The sequence below is a fragment of the Anomaloglossus baeobatrachus genome, chromosome 9 (genome assembly GCF_048569485.1).
Source record: "Anomaloglossus baeobatrachus isolate aAnoBae1 chromosome 9, aAnoBae1.hap1, whole genome shotgun sequence".
Lineage (NCBI taxonomy): Eukaryota > Metazoa > Chordata > Amphibia > Anura > Aromobatidae > Anomaloglossus > Anomaloglossus baeobatrachus.
Genome location: NC_134361.1, coordinates 171,167,529 through 171,188,463, shown reverse-complemented (window position 1 = coordinate 171,188,463; position 20,935 = coordinate 171,167,529). Strand labels below are relative to the sequence as shown.

General features: G+C 53.0%; 1 protein-coding gene across 1 annotated transcript in view; it reads left to right on the top strand.

Annotated features, from left to right (window-relative positions):
- CLCN5 (chloride voltage-gated channel 5) overlaps positions 1 to 20,935 on the top strand; it is a 116,720-nt gene that overhangs the window by 58,800 nt on the left and 36,985 nt on the right. The window contains exon 7 of the mRNA XM_075324039.1: positions 5,780 to 5,902. Coding sequence (XP_075180154.1) covers positions 5,780 to 5,902 — 123 coding nt within the window. The remainder of the gene's footprint in view (positions 1 to 5,779; positions 5,903 to 20,935) is intronic.

The window sequence follows — 20,935 nt, the reverse complement described above, 5'->3', positions numbered from 1 at the left end:
ACACACTACCCCACTCTTGATATTGACTCCCCTACATTGTTCCACTCCATACTGAGCCCACACATGCTGCCCCTTCTCCATAATGAGCTCCCAATGCTGCCCCCCTCTTATTCTGAGTCCTTACACTCCCCCCCCCCCCCCATCGATATTATCATTGCTCTATCCCTCAACCCTTGTTTTCTGTCTCTAGCATTGGCCCCTCTCTTCCATTCCCCCAGCAGCAGCCTCTCTCCCCCCGCCTCCAGCAGCAGCCTCTCCCCAAGCATCAGCCTCTCTCCCCCCAGCCTCCCCCAGCATCAGCCTCTCTCCCCCCAGCCTCCCTCAGCATCAGCCTCCCTGCTCCCAGCTTACCCCAGCATCAGCCTCTCTCCTCCCATCCTCCCCCAGCATGAGCCTCCTCCAGCATCAGCCTCTCTCCTCCCAGCCTCCCCCAGCATGAGCCTCCTCCAGCATCAGCCTCTCTCCTCCCAGCCTCCCCCCGCATCAGCCTCCCTGCTCCCAGCTTCCCCCCAGCATCAGCCACCCTCTTCCCAGCCTCCCCCAGCATCAGCTACCCTCCTCCTAGCCTCCCCCAGCATCAACCACCCTCCTCCCAGCCTCCCTCAGCATCAGCCTACCCCAGCCTCAGCCTCCCTCCTCCCAGCCTCCCCCAGCCTCAGCCTCCCTCCTCCCAGCCTCCCCCAGCATCAGCCTTCCTCCTCCCAGCCTCCCCCAGCATCAGCCTCCCTCAGCATCAGCCTCCCTCCTCCCAGCCTCCCCCAGCATCAGCCTCCCTCCTCCCAGCATCAGCCTCCCTCCTCCTAGCCTCCCCCAGCATCAGCCTCCCTCCTCCCAGCATCAGCCTCCCTCCTCCCTCAGCCTCCCTCCTCCAAGTCTCCCTCAGCATCAGCTTCCCTCCTCCAAGCCTCCCCCTCCCCCTCCCAGCCTCCCCCAGCATCAGCCTCCCTCAGCATCAGCCTCCCCCAGCATCAGCCTCCCTCCTCCCAGCCTCCCTCAGCATCAGCCTCCCTCCTCCTAGCCTCCCCCAGCATCAGCCTCCCTCAGCCTCCCGCCTCCAAGTCTCCCTCAGCATCAGCTTCCCTCCTCCAAGCCTCCCCCTCCCCCTCCCAGCCTCCCCCAGCATCAGCCTCCCTCCTCCCAGGCTCCCCCAGCATCAGCCTCCCTCCTCCCAGGCTCCCCCAGCATCAGCCTCCTTCCTCCCAGGCTCCCCCAGCATCAGCCTCCTTCCTCCCAGGCTCCCCCAGCATCAGCCTCCTTCCTCCCAGCCTCCCCCAGCATCAGCCTCCCTCAGCATCAGCCTCCCTCCTCCAAGCCTCACCCTCCCAGCTTCCCCTAGCATTAGCCTCCCTCCTCCCAGCCTCCCTCAGCATCAGCCTCCCTCCTCCAAGCCTCACCTCCCCCTCCCAGCCTCCCCCAGCATCAGCCTCCCCCAGCCTCAGCCTCCCTCCTCCCAGCCTCCCTCAGCCTCCCTCCTCCCAGCCTCCCCCAGCCTCAGCCTCCCTCCTCCCAGCCTCCCCCAGCATCAGCCTCCCTCCTCCCAACCTCCCTCAGCATCAGCCTCCCTCCTCCCAACCTCCCTCAGCATCAGCCTCCCTCCTCCCAACCTCCCCCAGCATCAGCCTCCCTCCTCCCAGCCTCCTCCAGCATCAGCCTCCCTCCTCCCAGCCTCCCCCAGCATCAGCCTCCCTCCTCCCAGCCTCCCCCAACATCAGCCTCCCTCCTCCCTCAGCCTCCCTCCTCCAAGTCTCCCTCAGCATCAGCTTCCCTCCTCCAACCCTCCCCCTCCCCCTCCCAGCCTCCCCCAGCATCAGCCTCCCCCAGCATCAGCCTCCCTCAGCATCAGCCTCCCTCAGCATCAGCCTCTCTCCTCCCAGCTTCCCCCAGCATCTGCCTCTCTCCTCCCAGCCTCAGCCTCTCACTTTCCCCCCCAGCCTCAGCCTCTCTCTCCCCAGCCTCCCCCCCAGCCTCTCTCCCCCCAGCCTCCCCCCCAGCCTCCCTCTCCCCCCAGCCTCTTCCAGCATCAGCCTCTCTCCTCTCAGCCTCTCTCTCCCCCCAGCCTCCCCCCCAGCTTCAGCCTCTCTCCCCCCAGCCTCAGCCTCTCTCCCCCCAGTCTCTCTCTCCCCCCAGCCTCCCCCCAGCCTTAGCCTCTCTCTCCCCCCAGCCTCCCCCCCAGCCTCAGCCTCTCTCCCCCCAGCCTCAGCCTCTCTCCCCCCAGCCTCAGCCTCTCTCTCCCCCCAGCCTCAGCCTCTCTCTCCCCCCAGCCTCAGCCTCTCTCTCCCCCCAGCCTCAGCCTCTCTCTCCCCCCAGCCTCAGCATCTTTCCCCCCAGCCTCAGCATCTCATTCCCCCCAGCCTCCCTCTCCCCCAGCCTCAGCCTCTCTCCCCCCAGCCTCAGCCTCTCTTCCCAGCCTCCCCCAGCCTCAGCCTCTCTCTCTTCCCAGCCTCCCCCCAGCCTAATCCTCTCTCTCTTCCCAGCCTCAGCCTCTCTCTCTCTTCCCAGCCTCCCCCCAGCCTCAGCCTCTTTCTTTTCCCAGCCTCTCTCTCTTCCCAGCCTCCCCCAGCCTCAGCCTCTCCCCCCCAGCCTCCCCTTGCATGATTATAGTGGACAAAAAGAGGCATCGCAACGATCATCAACTAACCTGTAAGAAGCCCATACATTCTAGGCTCTGCCTTACCTGCTCCGATGCCCGCCGCCCTGCTCTGGCTGGCTCCTCTTCTGGCTGGCTCCAGCTTCAGATGCGTCCTCCTCCGCGGCGTGTGTCGTCTGCAGCATTGGACGCTGCAGCACGGGGCAGTCAGCTGATTGTCGCGCCCGCGCGCCTCTGACCCCGGAAGTGCAGGCGATGGAACTTCCGGGGTTAATCAGCTCACTATGCCTGGCGCCCGCCATGTATTTAAATAGACTGAAGTGCGCCTCTCCTCCCTCTCAAACCCCCCCCCCCCCCCCGAACACAGCCGAGTGTAACGGAGGGAGGGACGGGGGGCGGGGATGTATAAAAAAAAAAAAAAAAAAATAAAATAAATTTATATTTTTTTTTTTTTTTGCTGCCAGAAAGTGCCGCCCCCCGCAACGTGCCACGGGACCACGGGTGCCTAGTGGCAAATACGGCCCTGCTTGCAACCAAGACGTCTCTTCAGTGGTGGCTCCTTCCCAATTCTCTATCGCAAGGAAAATCCTTCCTACCCCCAACCTGGGCTGTGGTCACCACGGACGCGAGCCTGTCAGGGTGGGGAGCGGTTTTCCTCCACCACAGGGCTCAGGGAACCTAGACTCCGGTAGAGTCTTCCCTTCAGATCAATGTTCTGAAGATAAGGGCAGTGTATCTAGCCCTATTGGCTTTCCATCGGTGGCTGGAGGGCAGACAGATCCGTATACAGTCGGACAACGCCACTGCCGTCGCATACATCAACCACCAGGGCGGCACGCGCAGTCGTCATGCCTTCCAGGAAGTCAGGCGGATTCTGCAGTGGGTGGAAGCCACAGCCTCCACGATCTCCGCAGTTCACATCCCGGGCGTAGAAAACTGGGAAGCAGATTTTCTCAGTCGTCAGGGCATGGACGCGGGGGAATGGTCTCTTCACCCAGACGTGTTTCGAGAGATCTGTCGCCGCTGGGGAACGCCGGACGTCGATCTCATGGCGTCACGGCACAACAACAAAGTCCCGGCATTCATGGCCCGGTCTCAAGATCACAGAGCTCTGGCGGCGGACGCATTAGTTCAGGATTGGTCGCAGTTTCGACTGCCTTATGTATTTCCTCCTCTGGCGATGCTGCCCAGAGTGTTGCGCAAGATCAGGTCCGACTGTCGTCGCGCCATTCTCGTCGCTCCAGATTGGCCGAGGCGGTCGTGGTACCCGGATCTGTGGCATCTCACGGTGGGTCAACCGTGGGCGCTTCCAGACCGCCCAGACTTGCTGTCACAAGGGCCGTTTTTCCATCTGAATTCTGCGGCCCTCAACCTGACTGTGTGGCCATTGAGTCCTGGCTCCTAGCGTCTTCAGGGTTATCTCAGGATGTCATTGCAACTATGAGACAGGCCAGGAAGCCAACGTCCGCCAAGATCTATTACAGGTCTTGGAGGATCTTCTTAGCCTGGTGCTCTGATAATGGTTTTACTCCCTGGCCTTTTGCCTTACCCACTTTTCTTTCATTCCTTCAATCTGGAATGGACAAGGGTTTGTCACTCGGCTCTCTCAAGGGACAAGTATCGGCGCTCTCCGTATTTTTTCAAAAGCGTCTGGCCAGGCTTCCGCAGGTCCGCACGTTCCTGCAGGGAGTTTGCCACATAGTCCCACCTTACAAGCGTCCGCTGGAACCCTGGGACCTTAACAGGGTGCTAACGGCTCTTCAGAAACCACCTTTCGAGCCGCTGCGGGATGTCTCTTTATCACGTCTTTCGCAGAAGGTGGCATTTCTAGTGGGAGTTACATCACTCCGAAGAGTGTCGGAGTTTGCAGCGCTGTCATGCAAGGCCCCCTTCCTGGTTTTTCACCAGGATAAGGTGGTTCTGCGTCCTGTTCCGGAATTTCTCCCTAAGGTGGTATCTCCTTTTCATCTCAATCAGGATATCTCCTTACCTTCATTTTGCCCTAATCCAATTCACCAATGTGAAAAGGATTTGCACTCATTAGATCTAGTGAGAGCACTCCGGTTCTACGTGTCTCGCACGGCGCCCCTGCGCCGTTCAGATGCGCTCTTTGTCCTTGTCGCTGGCCAGCGTCAGGGTTCGCAGGCTTCCAAGTCAACCTTGGCTCGGTGGATCAAGGAACCGATTCTTGAAGCCTACCGTTCTTCTGGGCTTCCGCTTCCTTCGGGGCTGAAAGCCCATTCTACCAGAGCCATGGGTGCGTTCTGGGCATTGCGGCACCGGGCTACGGCTCAGCAGGTGTGTCAGGCAGCTACCTGGTCTAGTCTGCACACTTTCACGAAACACTATCAGGTGCATACCTATGCTTCGGCAGACGCCAGTCTAGGTAGGCGAGTCCTTCAGGCGGCGGTTGCCCACCTGTAAGAGGGGGTCGTTTCCGCTCTTTTTATCGAGGTATTCTTTTACCCACCCAGGGACTGCTTTTGGACGTCCCAATTGTCTGGGTCTCCCAATGGAGCGACAAAGAAGAAGGGAATTTTGTTTACTTACCGTAAATTCCTTTTCTTCTAGCTCCTATTGGGAGACCCAGCACCCGCCCCTGTTCCCTTCGGGCTGGTTGTTCTTTTGTGTACACATGTTGTTCATGTTGAATTGTTCTTTTGGTTCATGGTTTTCAGTTCTCCGAACATCCTTCGGATTGAATTTACCTTAGACCAATTTATAAGTTTCCTCCTTCCTGCTTTTGCACCAAAACTGAGGAGCCCGTGATGCACGGGAGGGTGTATAGGCAGAGGGGAGGGGTTACACTTTTAAAGTGTAATACTTTGTGTGGCCTCCGGAGGCAGAAGCTATACACCCAATTGTCTGGGTCTCCCAATAGGAGCTAGAACAAAAGGAATTTACGGTAAGTAAACAAAATTCCCTTCTTCCAGATTTGTATTTAAAATTAATCTACCAACAAATATTATAATTTGTCTGATAATAAGCAAGCTTCTTACTCAGATTTCTCTACAGAAAAATAAGTCATAGATCACGTGTATGTGTGTGTGTGTGTGTGTATGTATGTATGTACTGTATGTGTGTAGATAGATAGATATAATATGTATGCGCGTGTCTGTATAATAAATATATATAATATTAGTTTTTATTTTATTTACTTTAATCGAAATGCCTGACATTGTATATTTGCAGGGCGCGTTCCCCTACATCTTGGATTACATGATGTATATACTGTGGGCTCTACTTTTCTCTCTCCTTGCTGTCCTGTTGGTTCGCAACTTTGCCCCCTATGCCTGTGGCTCTGGTATCCCCGAGGTAAGCTTTCCTTCACATCCGGGTATGGGATGATTCTGGCTGCACAGTGATTAGTTTATTGCTACTCTGCATAGTTTAATTATGTAGCTGCAATGCACAGTCACTCCACAAAGTACAGAAAACTGGCCTGTCAAACAACAAACTGGACCCAGCGCCTTCTAATAGCTGGATCAGTAGGGTACAGAGAGGTAGATATTGAGACCGCATAGCATAAGAGCAGATTTCTTCATCGTTCCTTATGGGGAGACCCAGACCATGGGTGTATAGCTACTGCCTCCGGAGGACACACAAAGTACTACACTCAAAACGTGTAGCTCCTCCCTCCGGGCTATATACACCCCCTGGATGACAATCTAACCAGTTCAATGCTTTGTGTTTCAGGAGGTCACACACACACATGCATTCTCTGATTTTTCATTTTTAAGTTTTTGTTTTTAAAGATATGGAAGAAAAGCGGGTCCAATCTGGACTCCCGGCATGTCCCTTCACACCCCACTGTGTCGGCGGTGCTGTTAAGGTTGACTTTGCAAGGCTGGAGCCTTCACATGCCGCGCTCCTTCAACATCCTTTTCAGGCTCTGGTTTGAAGTGGGAGCCGTCTCGGTCCTCTCTGCTGTGCAGGAGACCGGTCTCCATCCGCAGCCCTGTCAGGTTCCTGCTGGACGGAGCGTTTGACCTTCCCTTAGGGACATGGCCCTGCGTCTCAAAAGCTAAGTATTGAGACGTTTTTCAGGGTTCCCGGGTACTTTTAATGAGGGGAGAGTATGTTTTTTGTCTTTTACTGTAATTCCGGCTGGTTCTCGGTGTTTTTCCGGAGAACCGCGCCGGGGGTGCCTGCTCGTCGGCCGCATGTTAAAATCTAGGCCCCGGCTTCAGTTTGGGCCTAGTTTCGGTTTCGGCTTCCCTGCATGTCATTCATGCAGATGCATAGCGTGGCGCCGCCCACCGGCCGGCCAGCAGAGGGGAGGACACTCCTCTCTGTGGAGATGTTCCCTCCCCTGTATCTCTCCTTGGCCCTCCGGTTTCCCGCTCTTGGGCTTCTCCCCGCCCCCCTCCTCCTTCCAGCGCCATTTTCTCAGCGTTCTTACACTGATCGGCGCTGGATGCTGCAGCTGCTGCTTTTGGGAAGGCTGACGCTTCACTGGGGGTCTGAGCTGGGGAATCCGGAGGGCACACAGAGAGCGGTCTGGTAAGCCACAACCTCTGGTTGTGGGCTTTTTATTATACACTCTCAGGGCATTCTACAGGAGTGTATTCTTGCTGCAGAGCCTCCACCTCAGCAGCATGTCTGTCACTAGGAGCAAGGCTGCAAAGCTGTACGCTATATGCACTGCATGTAAGCTCATTCTGCCAGAGCCAAGCACATACCCACATTGAGATGCCTGCTCTAACATGGTGGTCCCTCAGCCTGGAGCCTCCTCAGGGGTTCCTCCGGCCGCTCCAGCCCCGGTGACTGATCCCCCGGCCTGGGTAGCATCTTTTTCCAGAGCTATTTCCCAGTCTTTTGCCGACTCTATGGGACAACTGTCCCGGACACTGCTGACCATGCATCAGCCTCCTTCTCAGGGCGCCTCTGCGGCTCCCAGCTCTGCAGAACCCTCAGACCATGTTCTAGGACCCCGTCCTCTTAAACGGAGACGTAGGGACCCTTCTCCTTCCTCGTCCCACGGCTCTGATTCACGGGCCGAGGTGCAGGGCGAGGAGGATACTTTTACTGTGGGTTCAGACGCTAGCTCTAGGTACCCCATTGCCTTGTCTGAGGATGATGCGGATGTTAGTGACTTGATTGCATCCATTAACTCCGTTCTGAACCTCACTCCACCAGTGTCAGAGGAACCAGCCTCTCTGGTGGAGATACATCAGTTTGCCTCACCTAAGAAAGCTCGGAGTACGTTTTTTAACCACTCCAGTTTTCAGGCCACTGTCACCAAACCCAGGGCCTGTCCTGACAAACGCTTTCCAAAGCGTAGTTCTGATGACCGTTTTCCCTTTCCACCAGATGTGGTGAAGGAGTGGGCTCAGTCCCCAAAGGTAGACCCTCCGGTGTCTAGAATCTCAGCCCGCACAGTCGTAGCGGTGGCCGATGGCACCTCTCTTAAGGATCCCACTGACCGCCAGGTTGACCTTCTGGCCAAGTCTGTATATGAGGCGGCAGGAGCCTCCTTCTCCCCGTCTTTTGCGGCAGTGTGGGCTCTTAAGGCAGTTTCTGCCTCTCTGGCGGAGATACAGTCCCTCACCAGGGACTCTATGCCTGAGATGGAGGCCTTAACTTCTCAGGCTTCGTCTTTTTCATCCTACGCCATGTCTGCCATTCTGGAGGCTTCTCACCGCACGGCGGTGGCCTCCGCTAACTCTCTCGCGATCCGCAGGATCTTGTGGCTTCGAGAGTGGAAAGCAGACGCTTCTTCTAAGAAGTACCTTGCGGGCCTCCCTTTTGCTGGGTCCCGGCTGTTTGGTGAACAACTGGATGAAATAATTAAGGAAGCTACTGGAGGGAAGAGTACTTCCTTGCCACAAGCTAAAGCCAAGAGACCTGTCCAGGGCAGGAACCAATCGAGGTTTCGTTCCTTTCGTTCCTCTAACTGGTCATCCTCTAAGCCCTCAGCCTCGTCCACTACCGCAGCCAAGGATCGTAAACCCATCTGGCGCGCAAAGCCGCGTCCTCAGAAGTCCGGAGGAGCCGCTGCCACTAAGGCAGCCCCCTCTTGACTATCTGGCTGCGCCAGCAACGTCCTTGGTCGGTGGCAGGCTCTCCCGCTTTGGCGACGTGTGGTTTCAACACGTCTCCGATCAATGGGTGCGGGATATCATCTCCCACGGCTACAGGATAGAATTTTCTTCCAGCCCGCCAAACACATTTTTTCTGTCCACCCCCCCCTGCTCCAAAGTCGCCGCCTTCTCTCAGGCCGTGGCATCCCTGCAGGCCAACGGGGTTATTGTTCCGGTTCCCGCTCGGGAACGGTTCAGAGGTTTCTACTCCAACCTCTTTCTAGTCCCCAAGAAGGACGGTTCCTTCCGGCCCATCCTGGATCTCAAGCTTCTCAACAAGCATGTTCAGGTGCGGCGTTTTCGCATGGAGTCTCTGAGATCGGTCATTGCATCAATGACCCAAGGAGATTTTCTGGCATCCATCGACATCAGAGATGCCTATCTGCACGTGCCTATCGCGGTTTCACACCAGCGTTGGCTCCGCTTTGCAATCGGAGAGGAACATTTCCAATTCGTGGCTCTCCCCTTCGCTTTAGCCACGGCCCCTCGTGTTTTCACCAAGGTTATGGCAGCAGTGGTTGCGGTCCTGCATCTTCAGGGGTTGGCAGTAATCCCCTACCTGGACGACCTTCTAGTCAAGGCCTCATCCAGGGCAGACTGCCAGCGGAGTGTCTCGCTCACTCTCGCCACGCTTGTTCAGTTCGGGTGGCTTGTCAACCTGCCCAAGTCCACTCTGACCCCGACCCAGGGGCTTCTGTACCTAGGGATGCAATTCGAGACTCTGCCGGCACTTGTGAAGTTGCCCTTGGTCAAACAGCAGTCCCTTCAGCTAGCAGTGCGCTCTCTGCTGAGGCACCGCCGTCATTCCATCAGACACCTCATGCAGGTGCTGGGTCAGATGGTGGCGTCAATGGAAGCGGTTCCATTTGCACAGTTCCATCTGCGTCCCCTGCAGTTGGACATTCTCCGCTGTTGGAACAAGCGGACCTCTTCCCTGCACAAGCTAGTGGCTCTGTCGCCACAGACCAGGAGCTCTCTTCAGTGGTGGCTTCGGCCTCTCTCTCTGTCACAGGGACACTCCTTCCTGACTCCGTCCTGGGTGATTCTCACCACAGATGCCAGCTTCTCCGGTTGGGGAGCAGTTTTTCTCCATCACCGAGCACAGGGCACTTGGACTCCGTCCGAATCAGCCCTCCCGATCAATGTGCTGGAGATCAGAGCTGTGTTTCTAGCTCTCCTAGCCTTGCACCACCTGTTGGCGGGCAGGCACATTCGAGTCCAGTCGGACAACGCGACAACGGTTGCCTACATCAATCACCAGGGCGGAACTCGCAGCCGCCTGGCGATGTTGGAGGTTCAACGAATCCTCCAGTGGACTGAGGACTCCAAGTCCACCATTTCAGCAGTCCACATCCCAGGCGTAGAAAACTGGGAGGCCGATTATCTCAGCCGTCAAACCGTGGACAGCGGCGAGTGGGCCCTACACCCGGCAGTCTTCAGGTCAATCTGCCGCAAGTGGGGTATTCCGGAAGTGGATCTAATGGCATCCCGGCACAACAACAAGGTTCCGGTTTACGTGGCTCGCTCCCACGATCCTCAGGCCTTCGCAGCGGATGCGCTGGTTCAGGATTGGTCCCAGTTTTGTCTGGCTTACGTGTTTCCCCCGCTAGCTCTCTTGCCCAGGGTTCTGCGCAAGATCAGAATGGAGGGCCGTCGGGTCATAATCATTGCTCCGGACTGGCCCAGGCGAGCTTGGTACCCAGACCTGCTCCGCCTGTTTGTAGAGGTGCCGTGGCATCTCCCAGACCGCCCAGACCTTCTCTCTCAAGGTCCGTTTTTCCGCCAGAATTCTGCGGCTCTCAGATTGACGGCGTGGCTCTTGAGTCCTGGATCCTGACGGCTTCAGGTATTCCCTCTGAGGTCATCTCCACTATGACTCAGGCTCGAAAGTCTTCTTCGGCCAAGATTTATCACAGGACTTGGAGGATCTTCCTGTCCTGGTGTCGCTCTTCCGACCATGCTCCTTGGCCGTTCTCCTTGCCGACCATCCTGTCTTTTTTACAGTCTGGTCTACAGCTAGGACTGTCCCTCAATTCCCTCAAAGGACAGGTGTCGGCTCTGTCGGTATTATTCCAGCGGCGTATCGCCCGACTGGCTCAGGTGCGCACCTTCATGCAGGGCGCAGCTCACATCATTCCTCCTTACCGGCGGCCTTTGGATCCCTGGGACCTTAATCTGGTCCTCACGGCCTTACAGAAACCCCCCTTTGAGCCTCTTAGGGAGGTTCCCTTGTTTAGACTTTCACAGAAAGTTGTTTTTCTAGTAGCCATAACTTCTCTCAGGAGAGTTTCTGATTTGGCTGCGCTCTCTTCGGAATCCCCCTTTTTTGGTGTTTCACCAAGACAAGGTGGTTCTTCGTCCGACTCCGGACTTTCTCCCTAAGGTGGTGTCTTCTTTCCACCTTAACCAGGACATTTCATTGCCCTCTCTTTGTCCGGCCCCTGTGCATCGCTTTGAGAAGGCGTTGCACACCTTGGATTTGGTGCGGGCGCTCCGAATCTATGTGTCACGCACCGCCGTTTTTAGGCGGTGCACCTCACTTTTTGTGCTAACCACGGATCAGCGCAAGGGTCTCTCTGCTTCTAAACCGACCCTAGCTCGTTGGATTAGGTCGGCTATCGCCGATGCCTACCAGTGTTCTCAGGTGCCTCCCCCGCCGGGGATTAAGGCGCACTCGACCAGAGCTGTCGGTGCCTCCTGGGCTTTCAGGCACCAGGCTACGGCTCAGCAGGTTTGTCAGGCTGCCACTTGGTCCAGTCTGCACACTTTTTCGAAGCACTACCAAGTGCATGCTCATGCTTCGGCAGATGCGAGCTTGGGCAGACGCATCCTTCAGGCGGCTGTCGCCCATTTGTGAAGTTAGGTTTTGCCTACTTCTCAGTTTGGTTTATTTCCCACCCATGGACTGCTTTGGAACGTCCCATGGTCTGGGTCTCCCATAAGGAACGATGAAGAAAAAGAGAATTTTGTTTACTTACCGTAAATTCTTTTTCTTATAGTTCCGACATGGGAGACCCAGCACCCTCCCTGTTGCCTGTTGGCAGTTTTTGTTCCGTGTGTTTTCACTGGCTGTTGTTGTAGACAGAGTTCCGGTTTTTCCGAGTTTTACTCTATCTCTACTTATGGGTGGATGTCCTCCTTCAGCTTTTGCACTGAACTGGTTAGATTGTCATCCAGGGGATGTATATAGCCTGGAGGGAGGAGCTACACGTTTTGAGTGTAGTACTTTGTGTGTCCTCCGGAGGCAGTAGCTATACACCCATGGTCTGGGTCTCCCATGTCGGAACTATAAGAAAAATAATTTACGGTAAGTAAACAAAATTCTCTTTTTCAGCTCCGCATTTTGCATTATTATAAATACATTTAAATATATGTAAAATAATATGGATGATAAAGACATGCGATTCAGACATCTACTTCATTTTATTTTTAGATTTATCAAATGACCAAAAATTCAGTACCAATTTATTAATGTTTTGGTGCAAATAACCTACCCAGAAAATTAACCCTAGCATGATTTTACAGGATTTATGGATTATGCTTGAAATATAAACCGTGCTTCAAAATTAGCCCTAATTACAGTCGACTGCTCAATTTCTCAAGGACCCCAACGTTTGTATTCTGAGGTTAAAGAAGTATTCTCATCTCTAAGGTCCTATCCCAATATCTAGTAGGCATAATAACTATTTACATATACTTCCACTTAAAAATATACAGAAATTGATCAAGGAAACACGACCGTACACAACACTATAAAATGTATAATATAAGATGAGAAGTGCATATATTTAAACATTGTGTGAGTCATATGGATGTAATAGACCTACGGAAATGATATAAGGCACCAATTTTTAGAACAAGAAATTCTAAGAGAAACCGATTTGGTCAAAGATAACAATTTTTATTAATGATAAAAAATTAATGAATGCCAACTGGCAGAATGACTAGAACAGGGGCATCACATGTATTAATATTAAAAAGTCAAATACAGGTGTCACTGCATAGGTATTAAATTAGATACAAAAATTCTATTGCTATAACATTGTTTAACAGTAAAAATAGAGTTAGTGAGGATATAAAATACCATAAGAGTTAGAACCAAGTGTTCACAGCTGTGGCATGTATAGCTATCATGCAATAACAATTACCAGGATATATAGTTTTGTAAAGATATGAAGCTGACTATTAGTGTTATTGGGGGCCAGAACTAGATATGCTGCTAATAACACTTAAATTGGTATATATAGCGATTGTAGCTGTAGTATATAGTGTAAATATGCTGTGAAAAAATTGTATAATTACAGCATAAGGTATCACATTTATTTTTTGTTATACACTGATGTCCAGAGCAAGTATGTCAGGAGGCCACCCAATTATAAACATGATAGATAGAAAGTATTTACCTGTGCAGGAGAAGACCTGTATACACATGTAACGCCAGCCCCAACGCGCACGTTTCGGTGTCACCTTCGTCAAGGTCAACCCTGACGAAGGTGACGCCGAAACGTGCGCGTCGGGGCTGGCGTTACCTGTGTATAAGCTTCCACTTAGAAATGTATAGTTCTCCTGATATAGCCATGTCTCTTACCTCATGTACAGGGCATTATAGTAGCTTAGGTATCCATGGTTACAACCACAAGCAACTGAATGTCACTATGAGTGGTTGTAACCATGGATATCTAAGCTACAATGCCCTGTATATGAGGTTACAATCATGGCTATATCAGGAGAACTATACTACATTTCTAATTGGAGGTATTTGCTAATATTAATATTATTACACTTACTAAATTTTGGGATATGATCCTGGACATGGGAATTACCCTTTAGATTGTTTACAGATCTTTGATTACTTCACAGCCATGTGACCAAAGGTCTCTTAATTGCAGGAGTCTAAAAAAACTAACCAGGAGACTGGCTGGTATGCAGGACTGGCATTAAGGGGAAGGGAGAGCAAACTGGGCAATTTCACGGATCACTCATCCTCCTAATGGCCACAGCGCTTATATCATGATGATAAGATTGCTTCAGGACCTTGGTCACATCACGTCATGTGACCAAAGTTAATTGCAGGAGTCTAAAGGCCCAGTCACACTAAACAACATCACTAGCAACATCGCTGCTAACGAACAACTTTTGTGACGTAACAGCGATGTTGCTAGCGATGTTGCTTTGTGTGACATCCAGCAACAACCCGGCCCCTGCTGTGAGGTTGTTGGTTGTTGCTGAATGTCCTGGGCCATTTTTTAGTTGTTGCTCTCCCGCTGTGAAGCACAGATCGCTGTGTGTGACAGCGACAGAGCAACAACTAAATGTGCAGGCAGCAGGAGCCGGCTTCTGCGGACTCTGGTAACCACGGTAAACATCGGGTAACCAAGAAGCCCTTACCTTGGTTACCCGATATTTACCTTCGTTACCAGCGTCCGCCGCTCTCAGCTGTCAGTGCCGGCTCCTGCTCTGTGCACATGTAGCTGCAGTAAACATCGGGTAATTAACCCCATGTGTACTGTAGCTAGGACAGCAGGGAGCCAGCGCTAAGTGGTGTGCGCTGGTAACCAAGGTAAATATCGGGTTGGTTACCCGATATTTACCTTAGTTACCAAGCGCAGCATCGCTTCCACGCGGTGCTGCTGGCTGGGGGCTGGTCACTGGTTGCTGGTGAGCTCACCAGCAACTCGTGTAGCCACGCTCCAGCGATCCCTGCCAGGTCAGGTTGCTGGTGGGATCGCTGGAGCGTCGCAGTGTGACATCTCACCAGCAACCTCCTAGCAACTTACCAGCGATCTCTATCAGGTTGGATCGTTGTTGGGATCGCTGGTAAGTTGTTTAGTGTGACTGGGCCTTAAGCTGAAGAGCGAACAGGCTGGTATAGATAGAGGATAGATAGATAAGAGAGAGATAGATAACGATCTATTCTCTATCTATCCTCTAAGAGATAGACATACATTTTAAGGTGGTGTCACACATAGCGACGCAGCATCTGACCTTATCAGGATCGCTGCTGTGTCGTTACATGGTCGCTGGTGAGCTGTCAAACAGGCAGATCTCACCAGCGACCAGTAAGCAGCCCCCAGCCAGCAGCGACGCGTGGAAGCGTAACTAAGGTAAATATCGGGTAACCAAGGAAAGCACTTCTCTTGGTTACCCGATATTTACCTTAGTTACTAGCATCCGCCGCTCTCACCCTGCCAGTGCCGGCTCCCTGTAAATATCGGGTAACCAAGGAAAGGGCTTCTTGGTTACCCGATGTTTACCGTGGTTACAGCTTACCGCAGGCTGCCAGACGCCGGCTCTCTACTCACTGAACATTCAGTTGTTGCTCTCTCGCTGTCACACACAGCGATGTGTGCTTCACAGCAGGAGAGCAATGTCCAAGAAATGAAGCAGGACATTCAGCAACGACCGGCGACCTCACAGCAGGGGCCAGGTCGTTGCTGAATGTCACACACAGCGACAGCGACGGGACGTCGCTGCTACGTCACAGAAAATGGTGACTTAGCAGCGACGTCGTTGTCGTCGTCGCTATGTGTGACACCACCTTTACACACAGGTTTTGGAGAGTTATGTTGATCTTCCAGAATGTAATATAATTATATTTGACTAACTGTTTTTGTTTTTTGTTTTTGTTTTTTTTTGTTTTTTTCTCCAAGAATAAATTTGGATTATTGTTCATGAAAAAAATAAGACATCCCCTGAAAATAAACCCTAGCCCATCTTTGGAGCAAATAATAATATAAGGCCCTGTCTTCTTTTTGGGGCAACATGGTATCTCTTTATATAAGTCATAGTTCCGCTTCATACCGAGTTCCAAATCTAGTGAGCGTATAAATGTGACTGCGCCATAGAGCCATACTGGAGGGTTGTCTGCTCACTTACTATCCAGGAGGAAGAGTTCCAATTAGCTGATTAATATTATGGTACCTTCAAAACGTTTAAGATTTGTAGAGTAACTTGACCCCCAAATTGGTAAAACGTTTCCCTCATCTCTTGGTCATGAATCCATTCCTGCCTTTTATTTGAAAAACAAAATAATACAAACCCCCCCAGTAGTGTAGGAGTGGCCGGTAGATCTGCAAAGCATTATGTGAAGATAGATGTACAGGGAATCTGTCACCAAATCTCAAAATACAGACCACATCCGATATTATATCTCTTAGACCTGATGAGGCTGGTATATTAAATGTTACCTTCAGTCTCCAGGTTGTGACCATTGCAGCAGCATCATGTACGTGTAGCCATATTTTTATCATTGCATTGTCTGTGAATAGTAAGCCAGCGTGATCTATTAGGCCATGGCATCCTAGCCACGCTCCATGTTTTGGGCCACCAAGGGGTAACGGATGGATCCACTCTCACAGTTGCTGTGTTCAGTGTTTTCCCACATGTGATTGCACAGGTGCAGTTTGTGCCCATGTGATAACCATTCTGAAACTATGCCTTTTGTGGTCTAAAAGGGTTTTCTAGGATTTTTTAAAGTAATGAATGTAATAGCAAAAAAATAATCATCCTGGTGTTCCTGCAAATCTATGTGGTCTTATGCCACGTTGACATGCCGTACAGCCAGGATGTCTTCACGGCACAAGATCACTGAGACAAGTGAATGTCTGCAGCCGTAACTGCACATGTGCGGCACATCATCACTGCATGACCCCTAGGAAAGACTTGAGGCAGTTGCATTTTTTTTTTAGTTTTGAGGGGGCTTTACATGCTGCGATATCACTAACGATTTATCGTCGGAGTCACGGTGTTTATGACGCACATCCGGCGTCGTTGGCGACATCGCAGCGTGTAACACATACGAGCGACCTACAATGATCGCAAAAGTGGTAAAAATCGTTGGAAATATCCTTGTCTGGTGAGTAGCGATGTTGTTCGTCGTTCCTGCGGCAGCACACATCGCTGTGTGTGACACCGCAGAAGCGACAAACATCTCCTTACCTGCACCCACCGGCAATGCGGAAGTAAGGAGGTGGGCGGGATGTTACGTCCCGCTCATCTACGCCCCTCCGCTTCTATTGGACAGCTGCCGTGTGACGTCGCTGTGACGCCGCACAACTCGCCCCCTTAGAAAGGAGGCGGATCGCCGGCCATAGCTACGTCGCAGGGCAGTAAGTCTGTGTGACGGGGGTTAGTGATGTTGTGCGCCACAGGCAGCGATTTGCCCGTGACGCACAACCGACGGGGGCGAGTTCACTCGCTAGCGATATCAGTACCGATATTGCAGCATGTAAAGCCCCCTTTCTTTGTCGCTCCATTGGGAGACCCAGACAATTGGGTGTATAGCTACTGCCTCCGGAGGCCACACAAAGTATTACACTTTAAAAAGTGTAACCCCTCCCCTCTGCCTATACACCCTCCCGTGCATCACGGGCCCATCAGTTTTATGCTTTGTGTTGAAGGAGGCTGACATTCACACAATGCTCCACATTTTAGTCAGCAGCAGCTGCTGATTATATCGGATGGAAGAAAAGAGGGCCCCTAACAGGGCCCCCGGCATGCTCCCTTCTCACCCCACTGAGTCGGCGGTGCTGTTAAGGTTGAGGTACACATTGCGGGTACACAGGCAGGAGCCACATGCCGTTTTCCTTCCCCATCCCTTAGGGGCTCTGGGTGAAGTGGGATCCTAACCGGTCATCCAGCCACTGGGACCGGGCTCCCTCCGCAGCCCCAGGGGGAATCTGCCGGACAGGAGACTGAGTACCATCAGGGACAAGGCCCTGCAACTACAGGTACTCTGTGTCCCCTTTGGGACGGTGCATGAAGCACCTTGGCCTCAGACGCTGCAGCGACTGCGGTGTGTTTTTTTTGACCGGGACTACCGCGCCGACCGTGCCTGTTTGCCGGCCGCGGTTTTTACTTTAGTCCCCGGCTTTTGCGGCCTAGTATTTTACACTCCCGCCCCTGGGCCTGCCAGTCAGGGGGAAGGGCGGGACGGTCGGTATGACACCGACGGTGAGGGCTGGAGCACACTTCGCTGTCCTCCTCCCCCCTCACTGTTCACTATGGGGCGCAGATTCCCGCACTTTTGTGGTTCCGCCTTCGGCTCCCTCCTCCCCTTGGAACGCCGGCAGCCATTGTTATATGGCTCTCAGTATGATTCTGCCGGTGGAGAATCTCAGAATGTGCTCTGCAGCTAATGGGAGAGGGGGTTCCTAACCGGTCGCCATGCACTGGGACCGGGCTCCATCCGCAGCCCCTGGGGGATTCTGACGGACAGGAGACTGGACATCATCAGGGACAGAGCCCTGCATCCATAAGGTACTCTGTGTCCCCTTTGGGGGACGCTGCATGCAGCACCTGGGTTGCAAACGCCGCAGCGGTTGCTGTGTGGTTTGTGAGACCGGGACTACCGCGCCGACCGCGCCTGTTTGCCGGCCGCGTTTTTAACTTTAGTCCCCGGCTCTTGCGGCCTAGTACCATATACTCCCGTTCCCGGGCCTGCCAGTCAGGGGTAACGACGGGACGGCCGAATGGACGTCGGCAGTGAGGGCTGGAGCATACTTGGTATCCTCCTCCCCCCTCACTGTGCACTGTGGGGCACCAGTTTCCCAATCGGGTGCTGGCACCCTTGGGTGCCGAAGTATATATATATATATATATATATATATATATATATATATATATATATATATATATATATATATATATATATATATATATATATATATATATATATATATATATATATATATATATATATATATATATATATATATATATATAATAGTATATGATTTCACTGTTCGGCAGCACTATTTGCTTTTGGCTGTATACCCTCGCTGATTACTAAGAGGTGACAACAGCAGGTCGTCCGCAAACAGTAAGGGTGCCAGGGCACAGGCTTTCTTTGCAACCTGTACCTCTTGTGCGGCTATATTGCCGGCAGGTTCCACCTACCATTGCGAATGCATGGCCCCTGGGGCACTCACGCCTCCGGCACTGGTGGGACCCTTGGCTCAGGTGGTACCACTGGTTTCCACTGCACAGATGGCAGGAACAGAGTTTGCACGTTTGACTGAGCAACTCTCTGAGTCGCTTTCACATTCCATGGCCCAGTCTGTGAACAGAGGGGCTGCTAAGATACTGGAAGCTTTGCAGTCCAGACCGGTAACACAGGGCCAGGGCGCTGTGAGTTCATCGCTCCCAGGCCCCTCTGGGTCGGTACAACAAGGGGCTCCTGGGGTAACACCCAGATCCCACGGTGAGAACTCCGACACGGACCGCGGCCTCAGACAGGCTAAGCGGGCTCGCTGGGAACCTTCCACGACTTCATCACGCTGTTCGGGGTCTCAGCTTGAGGACTCTCGGGAGAATGAAGCGGAGGTCGCAGCTCAGGGCTCTGAACCTGACGTTGCTCTCAATCTGGATACACCTGAAGGGGACGCCATAGTAAATGACCTTATAGCGTCCATCAACCAGGTGCTAGACCTCTCTTCCCCATCTTCTCCTATGGAGGAGTCGGCTTCACAGCGGGAGAAACACCAGTTTAGGTTTCCCAAATGTACACGGAGTGCGTTTTTTCGATCACTCTAACTCCAGAGAGGCTGTCCAGAAGCACAGAACTTTCCGGACAAGCGCTTTACTAAGCGCCTTAATGACACACGTTACCCTTTCACCCCCTGACGTAGTTAAGGGTTGGGCTCAGTGTCACAAGGTGGATCCTCCAGTCTCCAGACTGGCGGCTAGATCCGTAGTATTAGTGGCAGATGGTTCATCTCTCATGGATGCCACTGACAGGCAAATAAAGCTTATGATGAAATCAATCTATGAAGCCATAGGCGCATCTTTTGCTCCGGCCTTCGCAGCCGTGAGGGCACTCCAAGCTATCTCAGCTTCTCTGGCTGAGATTAATGCGGTCGTCGGCCGCCCCAAACCGCATCCTCGGTCGGTGGCAGGCTCTCCCGCTTTTGCGACGCCTGGTGGCCACATTTCCAAGACCGATGGGTGAGAGACATTCTGTCTCACGGTTACAGGATAGAGTTCAGCTCTCGTCCTCCGACTCGTTTTTTTCAGAACATCTCCGCCCCCCGAACGGACCGTTGCGCTTTTTCAGGCGGTGGACACTCTGAAAACAGAAGGAGGGGTGATCCCCGTTCCCCTTCAGGAACGCGGTCGCGGTTTTTACTCCAATCGGTTCGTGGTGCCAAAAAAGGACGGTTCATTCCGTTCCGTTTTGGACCTCAAATTGCTCAACAAACATGTGACAACCAGGCGGTTTCGCATGGAATTCCTCCGATCTGTCATCGCTTCGATGTCCCAAGGAGACTTCCTAGCATCAATCGACATCAAAGATGCCCATCTCCATGGCAGATCGCTCAAGAGCATCAACGCTTCCTGCGTTTCGCCATCAGGGACGAACACCTTCAATTTGTGGCACTGCATTCGGCCTGGCGACAGACCCACGGGTCTTCACCAAGGTCATGGCATCCGTCGTAGCGATCCTACACTCTCATGGCCACTCGGTGATCCCTTACCCAGACGATCTCCTAGTCAAGGCACCCTCACGGGTGGCTTGTCAACACAGTCTGACCGTTGCTCTGGAGACTCTCCAGAGGTTCGGGTGGATCATCAATTTTCCAAAGTCAAATTGGTCTCCGACCCAGTCACTAACGTACCTTGGGATGGAGTTTCATGCTCTCTCAGCGATGGTCAAGCTACCGCTGGACAAACAGCGGTCGCTGCAGACAGGGGTGCAATCCCTTCTACGGGCCCAGTCGCACCCCTTGAGGCGCCTCATGCACTTCCTGGGGAAGATGGTGGCAGCAATGGAGGCAGTTCCATTTGCGCAATTTCATCTGCGTCCTCTCCAATGGGACATTCTCCGCAAATGGGACAAGAGGCCGACGTCCTTGGACAGGAACGTCTCTCTGTCTCTGGAAGCCAAGACCTCACTTCAGTGGTGGCTTCTCCCCACTTCTCTGTCAATTGGTTTTTCTTCACCACAAGGCTCAGGGAACCTGGACTCCGACAGAGTCCTCCCTTCAGATCAATGTTCTAGAGATAAGGGCAGTGTATCTAGCCCTCAAGGCGTTCCATCGGTGGCTCGAGGGCAGGCAGATCCGCATACAGTCGGACAACGCCACGGCGGTTGCGTACATCAACCACCAGGGCGGCACTCGCAGTCGTCAAGCCTTCCAAGAAGCCCGGCGGAGTCTGCTGTGGGCGGAGGCCACAGCCTCCACCATCTCCGCGGTTCACATTCCGGGCGTAGAAAACTGGGAAGCAGACTTCCTCAGTCGCCAGGGCATGGACGCGGGGGAATGGT